The sequence below is a fragment of the Castanea sativa genome, chromosome 11 (genome assembly GCF_040712315.1).
Source record: "Castanea sativa cultivar Marrone di Chiusa Pesio chromosome 11, ASM4071231v1".
Classification (NCBI taxonomy): Eukaryota; Viridiplantae; Streptophyta; class Magnoliopsida; order Fagales; family Fagaceae; genus Castanea; species Castanea sativa.
This window is the reverse complement of record NC_134023.1, coordinates 34446110-34467664: the sequence shown is the minus strand read 5'-3', so window position 1 is coordinate 34467664 and position 21555 is coordinate 34446110. Positions and strand designations below refer to the sequence as shown.

The following is a 21555-nucleotide window of genomic DNA, read 5'->3' as shown; positions in this document are numbered from 1 at the left end:
TTTCAAGGGAGGGATGCAGTAATCAGCACACATATATATATATATATATATATATATATATATATATATATATATATATATATATATATATATAGTACTATCAAACTCAACTCTGCAGCACACTTTGCTCGCTAGTTAGGCCTCCTCATGTAACCATCCCCATCTCTTCTAGTTCCCACCGTTTTGGGTACTTGTGAAGCAGATGGGATACTTCCTCTCGATTTTGCCTCCCTTCTCTAATATATAATTCGTTTCTAAAAAAAATTAATTAAAAAAAAAAAAACCAAGTGGGGGTCAACCTAGATTCTTTATGTTACGTCCCCTTAGAGACCTTGCAAAGCTAAAACCTGAATTAAGTTGACAAAAAGATTTCATGGCATGGGTCAAGCTAGATTCTTATGGCTTAATGATGAATATGACGATGGTTTGGATAGTGAAAGCCACACAAATAAGCTCTATGATTGCAATAGACTTTGAATTTCAACAACAATGCAGTGCACATAATCATCCCTGCAACCAGCAAAAATTCTGCCACCAATCATTACAGGCGAAGAGAATATGTCCCCCTGGAGGTCCAACCTAGCGAATTCCTGCACATCTATTCCTAGTTGACTCATCTCTCTGTTGATCTCCAAGTTAACTCGAAGCAAACATACACTTCCAGAACTGGAACAGACACAAATTAACCTGGAAAAATTAAGGAAAAATGTATAAATGACCATTGTATGTTCAGATTTTCTTTGACATGTGCATTTTCTCTACCTGTCAGATGAACAGGAAGGATCAGATATCAACCGTAAGTGCTCATCAACATAAGCAGATGCAGTAATTGGATCTCCAATATTGTATTCCCACAGTAGTTCTCCCTTTTCCTGGAATGAATTCCAGCAGCAATAACCAACAATTGAGGTCAATTAAATGAGTAGTTTGACATATGGTTGTACATCTTAAAAAATGAAATTGAGATTTATGCCACAAGTGTCTATTATTTAAATATCTTATTTAGTGGAGCAATAGATTCTTACTCCAACCATCTGGTGTCCACCTACAAAGAGCTGGTGTCTTAAACGCTCCATTTGTTTTGGCAGAAAACACTATCTTTTGGTATTTGGTATGACAAAAAAAAACAAGTCAATGGAAAACAAGCTGGAAAAGACAAACCTTTTCCACTTTTTTAAAACAGAAAACGTTTTTATTTGGTAAAACAGGATGTGAAGACATGGGTCCAACTTGTGAAAGATGTCCAAATGAACTGATTTATTGGGTAAAATGGGATGTGAAGATTTTTCTTAAAATCGAAACAATTGAAGAGTATAAAATCCTTAAAGCCTTTGCACTAATACTCATGAATGTGGGAACAAACATCAAGGTCACTAGTCATGGTTGGAAAGGTTTTGGGAGGCATCAATTAATGAACTTTCAACTTAGAAAGAGCAAAACATCTAATTTTAATTTCTAAATCTGACATTATCTATTAGGGAAACCAATTAGATGTACAAGAATGCTTGCTTGCTTTCTAGGCAGACATCTACTACAAGTGGGATTCAAGACAATAGATTATAATGAAATCACTGTAAAGAAAAAGAACTATCAGACTATCCAGTAATCAAGCAACCTGTAAAGAGAGATCAAGCTCTTGGTTCAAGCATGAGGTGAGATTCTCTGTAATCAGAAATTACAGAAGACCAAAACTATTTATCTTCAAATTTTTGTGCCATCGAGCTCTCAAATGACACTTCTCCAAAATAATGAGATGTTCAAGACAGACCACTGGGAGGTTGTGTAGATAACCAATAAAAAAAAATTATCATGAACACATTTTTGGACAGGATAATTGCTGGAACTTACCAGTTCAAGTGAATAAATACTTCCATTTCTGGAACATATAAGCACCTGTAGAATAATAAACAAAATAAGACAATATATAATTATGCAAAAGATTTTCTCATCACTATGGTCCGAGTCAATTTTATACCTGTGTGTGTGTGTGTGTGGGATGAGGTGTATTATGTGGTGAAACTACTCATACCAAATTATTATTATTACAAGAGTTTCTTTAGAGAATAATATTAAAATATTAAGACACACCCAAACATTATGCCTTTTTTTACACCAACAGATAACACTTTTTTTCACTAATTATTGATAAGTAACACAAGCAGCTAATAAGTTCAAACCCAAGACACAATCCTCCATCCAGTTCTTGATAAAATTTCATTTGAGCTTAAGCTCATTGACAACACATATCAAAGTACTATAGTAAGAGAATCTCCCAAGCTACATGTCTAGGACATATCAGTACTATTATAAAAGAGATAATCTCACACTTTAAACAGTTTGGAATCATCATTAGGTGTATTCCTCATGCCAAATTGTATTGACAATACAACCAATGTCTACCTCAATGTACATTTTTATGTTAAAAAAAAGTAGGGCATGCAGAGGGGGGACAATAATAATATCATCAAGTACATTTTCTTATAAAGTAGGGCGCGCAGGAAGTGGGATAGTAATAAATACTAGTAACCCTTGTACATTTTCATTAAAAATAGACGTGTGGGAAGTGAGATAATACTAATAAACCTTGATTTCTTGGAAAAAAAATGGTAATACCTGAGAAGGAAGAGCAGCAGAAATGCAGGCTCCAGCAAATATTGGACCAGCAGTTCTATACTGGAGAAGGAAGTCATTGGTTAGAAAAAGGGTTAAAACTTAAAAGATCCTCTAAAATCCCAAACATGCATGTTCCAAGAATGTAAAAATGAGGCAGAAAATTAAACTTACATATCTTTAGATCAAAAGATCTCATTTAACAAGGAACTCCTAATGCTAGGGATAGACTGCATTGACCATTGATTACTATGGATCTAAAGTTATGAAATCTTGGATTTTAGGGTTTCAAAAGTAACAAATCAATGCGTGGTTGCAAGGTTTCAAGTTGCTGGAAATTAAGGACAGAAGAAAAAAAAAAAAAAAAAAAAAAAAAAAAAAAAAAAGAAAGAAAGGAGACAGAAGAAGATAAGCTTCCAGGACTAGGCACCACACCATAAAGAAGGTTGCATCACACAAACCCCAAACAACGATTTAGAACTTGCAAAACTTAACAAAAAAATTATTCTCTATTGAAAATCCCTTTAAATACATTTACTAAAACCTATTTTTAGTAGAACTTGGACTTCTTGAAACCCTAATAAAAGTTGGACCCCTTGGGCTTTTACTCTGAGCCCAAACTAAATAACAGAACTCATTTAAAACCAAAATAAGATCCAATGGACTGTTACTATAGCGGATGCCCGGAAACCAAATAATTAGAATATTGCCCAACTTAAAAATGAATATAATTATAAGAAGTCTAACCATAGCTATTTAATTCCCAAACATAATAAAATAAAACTCATAATCTACTAGAAAGCTTATTCAAACTCCCACATACACTTGGCATCATCCAACATGTTCCAAATTAATGCTTGGGTATTATAATTAGTTTTGGAAGCCTTTTATATGTTATTAATGGTTGCAACCATGGTCCTCCATTACCACCTTTTATTTATATTTGAAAGATATTAATAAGAAATAAATTCACTTTAACTCAAAGATTTGCAGTGCGCCTAATGTGCAAATGTAGCAATGTTGATCGTTGATTTACCACATAAAGATGATAGCAATGAAAATAGCACATCTTAGAAATTTGTTTCTATAATTGAAGTGTTCTAGATTTTACTAGACAAACACAAAAGTGAGCAAGAGCCTCGTAACTCAATAGCATTGCTTAACCTCCTTAATAACGATTACCATGGTTTGCATCTCCCCTCTCCCATTTGTAAGTTGTAATGATTGAATTATCAAAATGATAACAGCAAAAAGAATTGCCAAGGTCAGACCCTCGGAACCCATTTTTATAAATAAATAAATACGATAGGGCACACCCCCCAAGGATTAACCCCCCTTTCAAAAGGAACAAACTGAAATAGGCAAAAAAGTGAAAAACCTAAAATATAATAATAATAATAATAATAATAATAATAATAATAATAATAATAAAAACCATAAATAAATAAATAAGAAATGTCTATATTGAGCGTGCCAACATTCTGTATTCACTCTAATTTCTTAACATCAAAAACCTTCTTTCCAACCAGTTTTCAGTTTTGGCAACTAGAAGTTTTTTCTTGTGTGCAACTCACACGTAGCAACAGATTAAGATGCATTTTATATGGTGTTGAAGGAAATCGCATTAGGAATCTAGGATAATTTTAATACAAAATTTAAAATTAGGTTTTCATCCTAGAACTTTCTAGGAGTCCCTAGCTGTCTTGAATATTAAATTTTTTTCTGAGTCCAACTTATTCCTTTTTTTTGTTGAGATTTATTTTATTTTATTTTTGTCTACTAGTCAAAATATAAGTCCTAGTTCTGATAGGTTATGAGTCAATGAGTTTATACATACTTCATTTCAAAAATTCAGACTTTGATAATGGAATATTGAGTTTTGAACGTTGAGGTGTGTGCTCTGTCTTCTTCTTCAATGTACACTGGTACTGTTCACAACCTTGGAACAGTCAAATTCTCTCTTTTTTTTTTTCTTTTTTCTTTTTTGGGAACCCATAATTAAGCCCTTCTTATCTCTCAAAATTCTAAAGCCTTTCCTTCATCATGACAAACTCCCCATATATAACTTTTCCTACCCAAAAGCCCACTAAGCACGTGGACAGATCACTTAATCTAGCATGTCACAAAGGGTAAAGAAAAACTGGTGGATTAAGCAATCATTCAAACATATTTATAATAAGGATAATAGATAAGTCACATAGATTTTAACTATTATGCAACATAATGAAATTGCACCTTCCAGACAATGGATCCACTTGAGTCCAAAGAGATAACATGCCCGTCCACCAAACAACAAATAACTGCAGTGGAAAACAGCAGAAAAGTATTATACAAATATATAAAACATTATGATCTAATAATAAAAATATATTTTCAGGAACGAACTTTCAAAGATCACAAAGAGGAAATACATATACAATTATTAAACAAACAAATTGATACCATTTCCATTCAGAGAATCAATGGCGGGAGACCCAAACACTGGCACTTCTAACTCTTTCAGCCACAACGAATTAAATGGTAAAATCTGCATTTGTGAAGTGTAGCATAAGTCATCAAGCCACTTTAAAAAATTCAAATAATGGAGTTTCACCTACAAAGGGATATAACAAGTAGAAAAACAAGAAAAGTAAAATACGTGGAACATACAAAGGTATGCATATATTTAGGTTGTCCCCTAAAAAGCTACAGCAAAAGATCCAGTATGATGTAGTTGGGAGTATTGGTTTGTCTCTTTTATGTTTTATTTTGCTTCTGCTCTAGGTTGAACACCTTATACTCCTCATCTTTAATATTTCTCTTTTATTTAATAAAAAGCTATATTCCTTTCCCATTAAAGAACTGGTTTTATAAGCAATCAGTGGCAAAGAGATAATGCCAGCTTCAAATGGGGAGATGAATGGTGAAAGACCATGTAGAAGGATGAAACAATCATGTAAGAACAATGGTAATTGCTTGAAGTTCTTGCTGCACCTACTCTACAAATTCTTTGTTCATAGGTTTTGAAAATAGTGTTTCTTCCTTACAATACAGATCCCATTTTTTAAAAAATGTAGGGAAAAAAAATCTAACTCGGCATGAAGTGACTACATTTCAAAACCAAGACCTGCAATCAAAAGCCACAAATCCAATCCCCATTCTTGAACCACACAAGAATTTCCTGAATTTGATCCATTGGGAAATTAATTCTATCTTCTTAAACTGATAAAACTGAAATCTGTCATACCATAATTGATATAGCTGTCATACGACCACTAGTAGAAGCCACATAAAGTGTGTCATGCACCTATATGAAAAATTAATTAGATGTTAAATCAGTAAGACAGAAGATAGATCAACAATCTCCAAATTAGTTAAAGCTTTTGTTTTGATCCTCTTAACAACGTGTGTTAAATAGAGAGTGGGGTTAAAATAACACAGATGGCAATAACTTTAGCTTCTCAAAGCCAAGAAACCAATAATATGATAATGATTATTATCATGATGATGACCAATTTGGAAAAAAGATCAGACTCTAAATCAAGTGATGATCATAGAAACATTTCCCATTATTCATAATATTTCTCTCTATTTGTACTGTAACAATATACTTTATGAAGTTCCATGTAAATTCTAATCCAATATTAAGCCAAAAAACATCTTGAGCTATTTCTTATGTAGCAGCATAAAAATGGCCAACTAGCATATTTTGACAAAATATATAGCAATCTACCATTTTTTTGTAACTCGAGTTCCATGAACTCAAGTTTTACATGTAACCCGAATTCCCAAAAATTGAATTTCTTAAAAATGTGCCATGGTGGCACCTGCTGATTTGGCATTTTTTAATTAAAAAGTCCACATGGAACTCGAGTTTATGAAACTCGAGTTATGTGTTCAGTGGAACTCACTATCACTAAACTCAAGTTCTACTGTAAGTAAAAACTGTTTTCACAGACTCTCACTCTCCCTCTCCTTCCCCAAAGCTTCTTTCTCTCACCAGAAAACCCACTCACCCTCTCTCCTTCACCAACTCTCCCTTCACTCAGCCCACCCACCGTGCCTAACAGTGCTTCACCAGAACCCCGTATCAGCCCTATCCTGAACAAAGTGAAGCTCATATCAAATCAAGGCAGAACTCAAAGTTGTTGGCATCAAGTAAGAGCTCAGGGATCTGCACATACGGAGTTGTTGGTCAATTTTGACATCAACAGGTACAAAACCCCTCTCTCAGTTGTTTAGAACCTTTGTCTAATTGAATACGGCGAATTTTTTTTTTTTTTTTTCAATTTCTTGAGGGTTTTAAATTTCATGAAATCTGATGTTATTGCTGTTTGATAAATTAATCAGATTTATCTATTATCATCTCAAAATGTTGTGCATCCTAGAAACTTCTTTGCCTTCTAGGTTACAACATTAAAAATTTTAAGAAAAAATTTAAGGATTGGATGTCTCCATTACATGCATACTACTTTGATGGCTATTTAAACTGAAATAGATGGTGACTGGTTGTATGGCTTGCGTGTTTGTATCTTAGACTTGTATCATTCTGTGTTAAGTTCTTTACAATACATTTTTGTGATCCAATTTATCATGACTTATGGGGATAAATGCCCTTGTGGATATTTTGGGGTGTAAGATAGGGATAAATGACCATGAAGTCGAGTTACAAAACAGTGGTAGATTGCTAAATATTTTGCAAACTATAATAGATTGCTAAATATTTCGCCAAATAATGCCTTTTGGCCATTTTTTTCCCATATTTGAAACCCATTATGAGCTATTTCAATAAAATGATTTTCATAGAAAACGTTTCTATTACCAATCCCAGGTGCAAAAACAATCCAAAAATTGACTGATATTTAGAGGCACATAACAAGACTATTCCATGGGGAATTACAACTTGGGGGAAAAATGCTAAATATAAAAAAAGATGGTGACAATCATATTGGATGCAACAGGTGCAAAGATTAGAAACAAATATGTTAGAAATAAAACTATACGCTAAATAGCAAGAAAACATATCACAATCAAAATGAAAATAACAAGGTAATTGAAACCAAAATGTAAATTTTTGCCAATTGATCAAGCATGCTTTGTGGAGCAAAACTAAATAAGATTCACCTCATCAATTACAGGCGAGCCAAAAATACTCCCACCACATGAAAGCTTATAAACACAGCAACGATTTTTGTAGTCAAGAGCATATAAGTTATGATCGTGCGATCCACACCTACAAATAATTTGTTGCAGATTTAAAATCTTGTAAAAAGAAAAAACGGGGGGGGGGGGGGGGGGGGGGGGGGGGGGGTGGCTCCTCTAGCCAATCAATGGTATAAAAAATTCTTATCGAGCAAATAAATTGCAACAGTATGGCATAATTTCACCAAAATTAATGAAATTGAAATAACAAACAACAATCACAGTATCATTGAGGAAAATTTACAGATGATATAAAACCATTAAAAAATAAAGAAACATAACACAAAAAAGAAAAGTTATAAAAGAATCCAGAATAAGAAATAGAATGATGAAGCACCAAGGATCATCCATACATTATTAATATCAGTTTAGGTGCTCAAAAAGGACACAGGTTGTGCCATTGAACAAAAATAAAGATATAATGTTCTTCTAAGTTTTGGAGTTTGACAAGTGAGCTCTCTACTACACAAATTACAGACAAAACTTCAAAGTTCAAGAGTAAAAAGCAATAAGAAAGAAGTTTTCCATGTTTCCCTAAATGTCGCACAATGAAATGGGGATGTTTAATGTAGCATGAACAGTTTCTTGTTTCTCTTATTTTGGTTCTGCCACTAAAACTAACTATTCACTTTCTTTGTGTTATATAATACGTAGATATGTCTAAATCATGTCGGATTAAACTCACCACTTTATGCTCCAACCCTTGTATGTGAGTGGAGGAGATGCCATTGGTCCAAGGACCACTGGCCAAACTGAACCATTTACTTTCCAAGACCAATGTAAATTTTAAGTAATACACTATGAAAGCAATGTCATTCATGATTATTGAAAGATGAAAAGAAAGAGAACTGATATCTTTAATTTGGACAGCATCACTGAATGGATAATTCTCTCTCTACAATTGACAGAAGAGAAACAATGACCAGTTCAGTTGAAGAAAAACACAAGGAAGTATCAAGAAAATTACCAAATCAATTGCCTGCGTACATCTACGACTGGCTGCGACTTCACCTTTCAAATGTTACAAATGAAATCCGTATGAGCCCAAACAGCAGAAGCAATATCTTAGCGTTAGTGTGCAATGAGAAATTAGATTTAAGCAATCCAATATAAAAGCAAAACTTGAGAGCCATGATGCAATTTCAAAGAGGCGTTTCTATCATTAATCATATAAATCCATACAGACCAACAACTAGATAAAATACTCACCTCACAGCTAAAACTTAACTAGTTTATACCCAACATTAAAAGTGATTTCCAAATTGTTTAGAGACACTGTGCTCAATTTACGCCCAATCATCTATATCTTTAATATATAAAAAAATAAAACACAAAATCATAAATAACCTCAATTTATATGTAAGATTCCACAAATGAGAGAGAGAGAGAGAGAGAGAGAGGACATATATATTGTTTGCTTATATATTGCAAGGACACAAAGGCCTAAAGAAACTACCACCAAGGCTTTACAAAACGTCCTACATATATTAAAAGTCTAAAATTCTGATGGAACTTGAACTACTTAAAATATGTAAAAGCTTCTATGTATATGGAAATCTGATCTTCATTTGCATTGATCAATATAGAATGTTGTAATTGAAATTCATTAAATCTATTAAATAATGGGAAAAGGGCCATTTCCTGTCCTTGCAGATCCTCCATCTGAGAAGCAACGATTCACTTATGTACATTAGAAAGCAGTACAGGTAACAATTTCTACAAATTTCCCATGATTATTAACAAACATATCAAAAAATCCATCACCAGAAAATCTTCAAATATTTCTATGTCATATCAGCTATATAATTAATTCATCCAAAACACAAAAATCCCTATAATTAGCATTCAGTAAACTCTCAAAGATTACCAACCCAAATGCTAGGAGACTACAAAGACCAAAAAGATCCCTCACACAAGAAGATACAAACGCAAGAAGGAAAAGCATTATAACCATCATACCTCACCAGACGTTTGGAAAATCCAGCAGATGTTTCCATGCATAAAATCAAGAAAATATATTTTGCCTTTGTAGCATCCAACTACAACCTAAAAGAGATGGCACAATTTACAATAAATACACTAAAAGCATTTTAAGCTTCTTTCATGGTAATTGGTAGAAGAACTTGATATAAGCAAACAATAAAATGGACAACCTGAGAAAAATCGGCAAGAACTGCAGCTGAACATTCAATTCGCCCTTCTAATTTGACCTCCCACTGGACAGAACCACTAAAACCAATTATGTAGCAGAACAACATTTGAGTTAGAATACAAATGGTTGATGCTAAATGCCCGGTGCATGGACAGAATTAAATCACATTCCTAGTAACCCCTGAAGGTTTCTGCCCTGGTCTTCAGATGAATATTCATCCTCTATTATAATGAAACGCTTTACTTCTACTATTGGATATTTAAAGAACATATTATAACTAGTACCAATAGAAAACATGAATGTTTCAAAAACATTTGCAATTATGCATTCTAAGGGTGTGATAAAAAATTAAATACGCATGGTGGTAAGGGAAAAAAATATGCATGTTAACATTCTCTGTCAAATGTCACATGAGGCATTACAACTATATTAAGGCCATCTAACGTAAAAAACATATAAGATGCCACATGACCCAAAACCACTACAAAATCAGTAACTTTGTCAGGGTTGAAGTAGGAGAAACTGCAAGACCAATATGGGGTATCAACAGGAAATCAGACTCTAATTAGATTGAATTTATTTCACTAATCACATTTACTCCATTAAGGTTTGACTAATGAGCTTTAGCTCATAGCACAACTCTTCCTCCCCCCCACCCCCCCAAAACTCTCTTCATTTACCCCATGCATAAGTACATGGTAGAAGGCGTTGACTTGCCAGTTCAAACCCACCTTGTGTGTGTGGCTAACCAATAGAAAAAAAATAGACAGGTTATATTTTGGACCAGATTTTAGGTAAATCACATGACAGGGAAACAATTTGTTTCAGGTAAAGACATCAAAAACTCAATGATCTACAATACATGTGTGTGTATAGGGTAACTCTTTATGAATGTCACACACACCACTATTGATTTGACAATCTCACCATTGTGTTACATATTCTCTTTCTTCTTAATATTCGCATCAAATTTTGTGTGAATTGAATTTTTTACTATCCAATTCATGAAACATGCTTTGTATATGCATTAAATGGTGTAACATTGACAAAAGTTACACTAGATATATATATATATATATATATATATATATATATATGAGTTATATTTTATTGAATATGGCAGTGGAAATCCACAATATTTTTCAGAATAAGACAAAAAACTCTCATGCTGGAAAATCAGAATTTAAACCCAGTCATCATATCGTAAATCTGATAGCTAAATATTATAGAATCATCCTAAAACATCATATGAAAAAAATGAACAGAGTAATTCAGAAACTACAAGGTGGAATATACCTTTTGGCATTAACACAGAGAAATTTATGCGAGTGAGATCCAATAAATAAATAGAAGTTCGGGTCTTTAAATACAACCATTGGTGATGCATCAACACAAGACTCCATGTGAACTTTCCAAAAATCTTGCATAGAACCTTTTCTATCTCTTGGAATTTTCACAGACCAGGTTGCTTGACATGCATCATTCCTCCCCCCTTCATACATGACCCTGTTGCACCGGCTGACAGAACATGATGTGAATTCTGAAGCAGAACTCCATAAATACCCATCCCTTGGACTACCACCTTCTGCAATAACATGTATATTGGAATCCACCTTTAAGCATTTAGAGACTAAAGCATTATTCTCATTCTTTCCAGAAGAGGTCCTCAATAAACCCTCCCGTGGTTTAAAGAGAAAAGGGTCTGCAGTCTCAGATTTAATGGAATGATAAATGCTCCTCCTACCCTCATCAAATTTCATTTCCCAAATATCATCCTTTTGGACATCTAGAAGCCACGGTTCTTTTTTCTCTAGAAGAGCCAGATAAATCTTAGATGGACTTGAAAAGTAATAAATCAACCTCATATCAATCCCTAAATTATGAGAAAGATGTGCTGCAGCGATAGAATTACCACCCATCATAAAGAAATCATCATCATTGGAGATCTCTTCAACCCTTAAAGCATCACAAAAGGCCTGCCAGAGAGATGATCATACATATTTACGTCATTGATGATTGAAAATAGCCAATATCAGTTTAAAGGTAATCAAAAGTGACACATCAAGAATTATTTTCTCAGCTAACTACTATGTTTCTTTACATTACCCAATAATTATTACAACATACTAGTTCTCTTTTTTTTGGGGGGGGGGGGGGGGGGGGGGGAGGGCGCTAAAAGTATTAACAGTATCTTAACAAGCAAATACAACTAGCCTAATGAGAATTAGCCATTAACTTTTTGAATAAGATGTGTAACTCAGCTTTAGGCTCCCTAGCCTTTTTAAATGAATTTTCAATACCAAAAGAGAAAAATACAACCTCATAAATCTACTTGTAAAAAATTGAGAATGACCAAAAGAAATAAAATTAATTTAGGTATGCATATACATACAAAACACAGAATGATGAATGTCAGTCACATTTGATATCAGGTTGTGCAACTCATGATGCATCCGCACAATGCAAATCATATTCATATGTTCTGTTATTCTTCAAATAAACACTAGAAAGTATCTAAAAAAAAATTAACATATATATCTTTGCTCTACCAAAGGAAACCTATGTAACTCTCAACTGAACACTAGCATTAGATGCACAACGGGAAGGTAAGTCAATATTAGCAGGACAACTACTTATCAAATATATATATTAGGAGGAGAACTGATGTGAACCCATCAATTGGCATTGCCAAGTTCGTTTCAAATAACCCTATGTTTTTTTTTTGATAAGTAAGAAGAGAATATTATTAATAAGAGAAAAGCGAGAAAAATACAGAGAGTTCACGAAAGTGAACACATGAAAAAGGAAACAAAAAGACCGCTGATTCCGTTCAGTCCAAATAGTCCACATTAAACAGCTTGGGACCAAATTCCAAATGTCAGAACTATGCTTCCCAAGCCAATGATACCAACAAAATAATAAGTCCACAACTGAACCTAGCATGACCCAAACGATCCCAAACAACCGAAGCATATACATCCACAAAGAATGAGCTACCGGACAAAAAAGTAACAGGCGATCCACAGATTCCGCATTACAACAGCACATACAACAACGATTCGCCAAAGGACGACCACGAAGCATAAAGTTATCCAAGTTTAGAATCTGACCATGAGCTGCTGTCCACATGAAAAAAGCCACCATTTTAGGAACTTTAACTTTCCAAATGCCCTTCTAAGGAAAAGTGGAAGGAGCTGCATTTCGAATCTTATGATAAAAAGACAGAGTATCAAACTTCCCACTTCCATTAAGACCCCAGCTCAACCGGTCACACCCTTCACCCCTAGGAGTACAGGTATGGATGAGATGAAGAAGGGAGTAGGAAGCTGCTAACTCCCATTCATTGAAGCCCCTGTAAAATCTTAAACTCCACACTCTGTCATTCTCACCCATAGGAGGGCTTAACACATCCGTAATATAGGTCTCCTTATTGGCTGAACACAGAAATAGCTGAGGATAAAGCAATTTAAGAGGAACATCTCTAGTCCATTTATCATGCCACAAAAGGATACGAGAACCATCTCCCACCACAAAAGAGATATGCTTTGCAAAAATATCCCACCCTTCACTAATACTCCGCCATAACCCACAACCATGAGCCCTACGACAAGCTCTAGTGCACCAATCCCCTTTTCCCTCCCCATATTTCATGGCAATGACCCTTCTCCACAGATGAGTGGTTTCATGGCCATACCTCCAAAGCCATTTCCCTAACAGGGCTTGATTAAAAGATGCCAAATTCCGAATTCTCAAACCACCCAACTCACGCGGTAAGCAAACCTTATCCCAAGCCACTAAAGGATATTTGAAACACTCAACTGATGTACCCCACAAGAAGTTCCTCTGAATACGTTCCAATCTAGTCGCCACAGCTTTAGGGATAGTAAAAAGAGAAAGGTAATAAGTTGGAAGGCTTGAAAGTGTACTTTTCAGCAGGATAAGTCTACCACCCATTGACAAATAAAGCCACTTTCAGCCTAAAAGCTTCTTTTCCATCCTCTCAAGGATGGGATTCCAAATAGATGTTGTTTTATATGAAGTTCCCAATGGCATACCCAAGTAAGTCATAGGCAAACTGCCCACCCTACAACGAAGAATATTAGCCAAAGATTGAATGTTACGCACCTCTCCAATAGGGACAATTTCATTTTTCCCCACATTCACCTTCAAACCAGTACAAGCTTGGAAAAAAGTTAAAACCAGCCTAATAGTAAGAATCTGCTTTCTAGAGGCCTCACAGAAAAGAATGGTATCATCAGCAAATAAAATGTGAGAAACACGGATACAAGTAGCATTAATAGGACCTGCTTGAAAACCCTGAATGAGACCACCTTCCTCAGTTTTCTTCAGGATACGACTTAAAACCTTCATGATCAAAAGAAAGAGAAGGGGAGACAAAGGATCACCTTGTCTCAAACCTCTAGAGCTACCAAAGAAACCAACAGAAGATCCATTAACCAGAACTGAGATGCGAATGATAGATAGACAAGTCTTTAGCCATCTCCTCCATCTATCCCCAAAGCTCATCCTCTCCAACAAATAAAATAAAGTGTCCCAATTCACATGATCATACGCTTTCTCAATGTCCAACCCTATGTTCCACACAATTAATGAAATACACTGAGATCAGAGTCCATTAAGCAAACATAATTTGTAGAATAGATGGTCAATCCCTTCAAACCTTTATAATTAAAATTGCATGAGAAACGTAGTCCAATCATCTTTCAAGCAATTTTTTTAAAACATAAAATCTTTTTGGGGCTTCAATCAGAAAAGATGAAAGATGTGTTTGTAAGCATTTTGCTACACTTGCCATGTGCTTTGTAATATTCCAATGGGGCCTAGAATCACCATGAAGGTTATAGAAGAGTTACCTTGTTTACAATATTCAACCACCTTTATACAACCAGCGAAATAGCATATTTAAATACTTAATTAAATATTAATATCAGGAGATGGAGAGAAACCCTGGAGCTCTCTCTCTCTCTCTCTCTCTCGAACAACACTCAATATTTTCATTAGCCAATCCCAAGGCTATCCAATCGAAGACTCTTGCACTTGCTTTATTGAAACAATGCAAAATTGTAAAGACTTTATTGGCTGTTGGAGTAATACTTAAACAAGGCAAAAGTATAATCATACCAGATCTTGAGAGTTATGTCAAGAATGACTTATTTATCTCCTTTTCTCTTCTTTTTTTTCTTTCTTGATAAGCAAGAACAATATATTAAAAGAAGACTACTTCATGCACAAAGGACACAAAGCAATCAAAAAAATTATGAAAGAATCACGTACAAAAGGACAGAGACTCTAAAAACAATGGAGTGGAATCCAAGAACAACTTATTCAGCTTTACAAAGCCAATCAAGTTGAAGCTGAAAGAATCTATTATGATGTAAAAAATGGAAAGTGATCCAAACAAGTCGCCAACTGACAAAGACCAGGGCACTGTCATAATCTGTTTGGTTCAGTTCCAATTCTCTTTGTTTCCCAAACGGGAATGAGGACGGTAATATAATAACTAACAGGATAATGAACCATGAGTCCTATCCTATATTATGAAGTTGCGCAATTATTGACAAGCAGAACAATATTAACAGGGCATATATGGAGAAAGTTAGCATCCAGGTAAAATTGTCTGGGTCCACCACTATGTCTCACAACTCTCACCTAAAGACAATTCCTAACAAGAATCATTGAAAATGAATGAGAACACCAAAGAAATTTTTTAACAGAAATTTTCAAAATATATCTCAGTACAAGGAGCTGAAGAAGAAAACAGTTGCATCACTATGTTTAACAAATTCTAATTTAAACATAAGAGCATTTTATTTACAAAACAAAAATAGAAAGGGATAATATTGAAGGATGAAGAGCAAACCGTCGTAATAATGCGCAAGAGATCACTGCTCCCCGTGTCACCAATCTTATCTTGAACTTGCTTAGTGAGAAATCCTGAACCTGCCAACAACTCATAATCAACTTTTCCGCTAGAAGACACAGGTATTGACTCTGTAATTGTGAAATGGTTAGGAAGCATTGCTAATGGAAGTTTGTCAACCATCCAACTTCTGATAGAAGATCTGAATATTTCACTGGATATTTCCTCTCTTAAGACTATAAATGCTTCAAGAACCACAAGTTCCCCTTGACCTTTACTTAAAATCACAGCAGCATCAACTACTTCAGGATGTCCCCGTAAAACATCTTCAATCTCCTCCAAAGCAATACGATGCCCATTAACCTTCACGGTGCGGTCTTTTCTTCCCAAGAAAACCAAGTCACCACTCTGGAGCCGCCTAGCAAAATCACCAGTTCTAAAATAAAATTGATTTCCATGGCCAATGGAACTGCTACAAATGGAGTTCTGAGGCAATTTTACACAGTCCAGAAACATATGAGTAGAATCTGAAAAGTATCCACTAGAAACACATGCACCGGCAACATATATTTCTCCCTCATTGGATGTGTCATTTTCACCAACAAGCACTACATCGCAGTTAGAAATAGGCACACCAATCGGAACGCTTGTTAGTGTCTCCATCTCCAAAATCATTGGCAACCTCTTGCAGTCAAAATATGTGCAATCACCAGACACCTTAATTCAAACAATTGATGTAATAGCCATCAATAATAAATCCAGAAAAATGATAAATATGTTCTACAATTTGAACAACCAAATTAGAATGAGAATGTTGCTTTCCAACCTCTGTACTCCCATATAAATTCAAAATGGTGGTCTCTGGTAAAAACTTGGAAAGCATATCCCACAAGGATAAAGGCAGAACTTCACCACTTAGCACTAACACTTTCAATGAACTAGCAATGGCCCTATTACGTTGACTTTGCAAAGCAGGAAGGATTACCCTCATCAATGATGGAACAGCAGTAAGCCTACTAATAGAATAAGCCTAGAAGAAAGGTAAAAGGTACCAGTTAACAATAACAGAGAAATTATTGAATTATAAGTTCTAGATACAGTCAAAACCACAATATGCAAGCATACCTGCAGAAAGTCGAAAACAGAAAATACATTCTCTTTTAGGTCCTTGTAAGGAGGTATAACCAATGTACAAGCAGTTAGTATAGCCCCAAGAAATTCCTGCAGATGGTCAACAAAGCTAATTGATGTCTTGAACAATAGAAGTTCCTCACCATGCAGGGGATACAATTCTTGCATCCATATAAACCGATTTATAAGACCTACAAATAAAAGAAACACACAAAAAACTATAAGAAACACACTAAAAACTAAAAGAAGCACACAGGAGCTCATTGTACAAAAAGAAAACCTCAAACAATAAAAGAAACATTTATATAAAAATAGAGGCTAAAGTCTAATAATTAAAGAGCCAAGTGCAGTCTAAGATACGGTAATTTGCAAATTACCCTTTATCTTTTGCTTGGTTAGTAGCGGGGAGGGGTCATGGGGTTCAAGCCTCATACATCAGACACCACAAAGGGTACCAACATCACTGGACTGTCACTTGAACCCCATAATGTGCAAATTACCTTTTTCAGTGCCACAAACACCTTTAGGCTTTCCAGATGATCCAGAAGTGTACATCAAATAACAAAACAATCTTTCTTTTCCAATTTCACAAGGCCATAAAAAATCCATCGGACATATATACTCTTGAAGGCTTTCTTCCACAGAATAGCATAAGACGGGACAGCTGCTGCATTCTATTAGCCAATCTGATCTATCAAGCCAGGATCTGCTACTCCTCCCAAGTGAAGATGTACGCCCAATAATTAAATCAGCATTTGATGAAGCAACAACCGATAAGATCCTCTCCTTTGGCCATGATGGATCTAACGGCACGAACGCCTCCCCACACCTCAATATAGAAAGAACAGCAACTATGTATTCCACTGAAGGTGGCATGTATATTCCCACTACTTTTGGTGTATACATATCCTTATACTCAATCGATCGCTCCACACTTGACACAAAAGGCACAAAAGATTTTGCCATTTGAGCACGCTCAGCCACCTCATAAGGAGTACCATTACCTTCAAAGCCAAAAATGAAAATGAATCATCACACAACAAACCTAACATGCCTTTAAAATGTAAATTTGCAGCATCAATTACTTGTTGACTATTTCCAATAAGTTAATGGAGCCTACTTGTTGTTTCTAAGTGTGTTAAAGTTTTTTGCAATATCATAAAAGTAATTTTCAAACTAACTCCGAAAGCTTGAAAGATTCAAACACTATGATTTCTTATTTCTTCTCAGATGTTTAGTAACTTTATTTTTTGCAATTTTTTTTATGAATTCACAGAAAATTGAGGAATCAAAATCGTTTTCTTTGGGGAGGGGGGAGGTGCCACCTCATTATGAGTTATTAGTTTCAACAAAGTCAAGAGTGACAATAAATCATCACACAACATACCTAACATGCCTTTAAAAGTTAAATTTCCCGCATTGATTACTCGGTGACATTGCACTTCCAATTAGTTAATGATTTCCAAATTTTGTTGCAATTCAAAAACACAGGCAGTAAAATTACATTTCCAATAACTCAAAATAAATCTCACAAAAGTAAATTTCCAACTAACCTCAAAAACTTGAAAGATTAAAACACAAGCAGGCAGTTACATCAACACTATAATTTTTCATTTCTTCTTGTACATTTTTTGGAATAAACCAAAAAAAAATCACTCAATAAAAATCCAAACACAGGCAGTTAAACAAACGCACTTCAACTCAATCACTAAAATTTTTTACTAACTCCGAAAGCTTAAAAGATTCAAACACTAAAAATTTCTTATTTCTTGTCATATAGTTAATATTTCTTGGTATAATTATAAAGGTTTTGCAATTCACTTTATAAATTCTCGAACACAACAGACCAAACATGCCTTTAAAATTTAAATTCACCGCATCAATTACTCGGTGACATTGCATTTCCAATTGTTCATGATTTTCAATTTTTTTGCAATTCAAAAACACAGACAGGTACATCAACACTAAGAAATTTTTTTTTTTTTTTTCTTTTTGTTTTCATTTCTTCTCTTACATATAAAATTTTTACAATTCACAGAAAATGAGGAATCAAAATCACTTTCTTTAGGAAAAAAGAAAAGAAAATGCCTAACATGCCTTATTAGTTCATAATTTTCAATTTTTGTTGCTATTCATACACAGGTAATTACATCAACACTATGAATTTCCATCTCTTCTCTCTTTAAGTTTTTTTTTTGGTATAAACATAAAGTTTTTACAATTCAAAAGGCGATAAAGGTTGCGCCATTTGAGCACGCACAAGATTAACAATAAAGCATTACACAACAAATTTAAATTTGCCATTTGCGAAATCAAACCTGCTTGTTTCTAAGTGCGTTCAAAATTTTTGTTGCAATCCACACTATGAATTTTCATTATAAATACAAAGTTTTTAAAATTCAGAAAAAATAGAATATAAAATATAAAAATCATTACCGAGGAGAATAGAGCGGAGGCGAGAGGTGAGCGAATCAACGGAGGTCAGGAGATCAGAAAAAGTGAAGAGGCGGTCGCCGTCGTAAAAAGGTGGCGACACCGATTTCAAACGAAGCGGCGGCTTATCAGTGTCAGTGTTATCGACGTCGACGATGCCACTGGTGCGGAGTTGTGTGGAGATTTGGGAATGGACGACGGCGATTTTGTTAGGGTGATTGGATGCGACACTGAAGAACTCGTGTGATATACAGTGGCAATGGCAATCACTGTGCTTTCTTCTCTTTTTGCTAAGGCTTGGGCTTTCATCACTCATCTCTTTGTGCTCTCTCTGTGTGGGTTACTGTTGCTGATGATGTTCCTCGCTTTCTGAATTTTTTTTCCATTTAGCTTTATTTATATAATACTTTAGTTTGTTATCTGGTTTGAAAATTATACTTATTCAGTAAACTAGCATGTCAATTGTCTAAAACTCAAGTTCTAAGATAGAAATCAAGTTTTTAAAACTTGAGTTGTAAGTGGTGTGAAAAAAATTCATATGCAACATGAGTTTTTAAGACTCGAGTTCCACCATTTCTTTTCTTACGTTGCTTCTTCTTCTCCTGTTCTTCTTTCCTTTAGCCCACGTTCTTCTTTGTCGGATCAGCCTATGATTCTTCTTCGTGGAATTTGTGTTCTCCAGAGAGGTTTTCGGATCAATCCGTACTTTTGCTTCTTCTTCCCCTATTCTGCTTCTTCTTCCCATATCTGGTTCCCTTGTTCTGCTTTTTCTTTCCATTTTTGGTTTCTATATCTTCATCGCCATCTTCATTTGTCTTCTTCCTTGGAACTCGAGTTCCATGTGGCAAAAACTTGTCAATCTTAGCAATTATAACTCGAGTCTTTGAGGCTCGATTTTTCCACCAAATTCGAGCCTCTAAGGCTCGAGATGTTATTTTCCTCATTTCTTCCTAGTTCTTGCTAAATAATTATATAGTGTGGTAAACTCCTGCTATGACGAGAAGACTACTACCCTTGGGCTAGTTACACATAGGAAATCTCATGTTCCGCCCAAGACCTCAAGCAGCGTTGCACTCTTACATTCACACTAAGACCGCTAGACCACCCTTCTCGGTGGTTATGCAACAAGTTTTATTACCATTAATAATAGGACTTCTTTTATTTAATTTTATCTTTTTTCATACCAAAAAAACTCTCACGCAAATTCTAAAATTACATACCCTAATTTTTAACCTTATTTCCTACAAAAGACAAAATAATAAAATGTTAAAAGAGTCATTTTAGCATTCTTCAAACTTACCAAAATTTTGGCTTTCAATAACAAAAGAGAAATGTTATATATACACAATATTTTCACAACAAATTTTAAATATTAGGTTGTTATTGATTGTTATGGATGGGCAAAAAAGAAATTTTAATTGTGAATTCAAATTAGAACCAATAACAACTTATCATATATGATTTGTTGTAAAAATGTTGTGAATGTAGCGTCTTCTCATAACAAAAGCTACAACCCAACCATTAGAACAGTTGAGCTAACTAGAGCCCACACATTTCATTCTATTTGAATTCAAATACCTCAACACTCCACTTCTTTTTTTACTTTTTCAAAAATATTCTATTTGTTATCTATTTGACAAATAGATAACAAATAGAATAAATTACCAATAAAATCATAAAGTTGATGATTTAATTTTTACTTTATTAGAGGGTCTTAATTTCTTTTTGCCCCTTTCAATTGTGGAATTGAAAAAGAGGAGTTTTGAGGGAGAGACACCCTTCCAAATCTCTTTAAATTCTTTTTCCCTTACTATTGAATACCATCTACCTCTACCATTGAAAAACATCCAAACATCAATCTCAAATTAGAATGAATAAAAAATTATGACATTAAACTTGGAAAAAAATCCTCATCGCACACAATAGCAAATCAAAGATTAAGATTAAAAGTTTCAAAAGTCACTTTTAATCTCAACAATTGAATAAAAAAAATCTATAGCCTTTAATTTGTTTACCATTTTATTTCTACAATTTATTTTTCACTATTATAAAAACCGGACTAAACCGACCAATTCAATTAGTTGAATTAGGAATCAGGCATGGAACCGATCTAGTAAAAACCGGGAAAACCAACAAAAAACCGGTCAAGAGTTAATTGCATCAGATC

General features: G+C 34.5%; 1 protein-coding gene across 4 annotated transcripts; it reads right to left on the bottom strand.

Moving 5' to 3' along the window:
• Positions 1 to 438: 438 nt before the first annotated feature.
• On the bottom strand, positions 439 to 19770 carry LOC142617161 (putative acyl-activating enzyme 19). Of its 4 annotated transcripts, none has more exons than XM_075789885.1 (17): positions 19392 to 19770; positions 17456 to 17959; positions 16950 to 17146; positions 16651 to 16854; positions 15825 to 16541; positions 11240 to 11919; positions 9945 to 10020; positions 9751 to 9837; positions 8759 to 8802; positions 7714 to 7822; positions 5837 to 5896; positions 5053 to 5137; positions 4846 to 4910; positions 2614 to 2673; positions 1849 to 1893; positions 763 to 872; positions 439 to 687 (listed from the first exon to the last, which is right to left on the bottom strand). In XM_075789885.1, exons 1-17 carry the CDS (start codon positions 19702 to 19704, stop codon positions 456 to 458), a joined length of 3588 nt encoding a protein of 1195 aa, XP_075646000.1. In that variant the 5' UTR covers positions 19705 to 19770; the 3' UTR covers positions 439 to 455. The 4 variants fall into 4 exon arrangements, with proteins under 4 accessions (XP_075646000.1, XP_075646001.1, XP_075646002.1 ...); XM_075789886.1 differs by having other exon boundaries at positions 439 to 666; XM_075789887.1 differs by lacking the exon at positions 5837 to 5896.
• Positions 19771 to 21555: the final 1785 nt, after the last annotated feature.

Excerpts from the sequence above, each read along its gene's own strand:
- LOC142617161 (XM_075789885.1), bottom strand. The coding sequence starts at position 19,704 with ATGAGTGATGAAAGCCCAAGCCTTAGCAAAAAGAGAAGAAAGCACAGT. Across the intron at positions 17,960-19,391 it reads CCTCCGCTCTATTCTCCTCG|GTAATGGTACTCCTTATGAG; the intron begins GTAATGATTTTT and ends TTGGCTTTGAAG. Across the intron at positions 10,021-11,239 it reads CTCTGTGTTAATGCCAAAAG|TGGTTCTGTCCAGTGGGAGG; the intron begins GTATATTCCACC and ends AATTGGTTTTAG.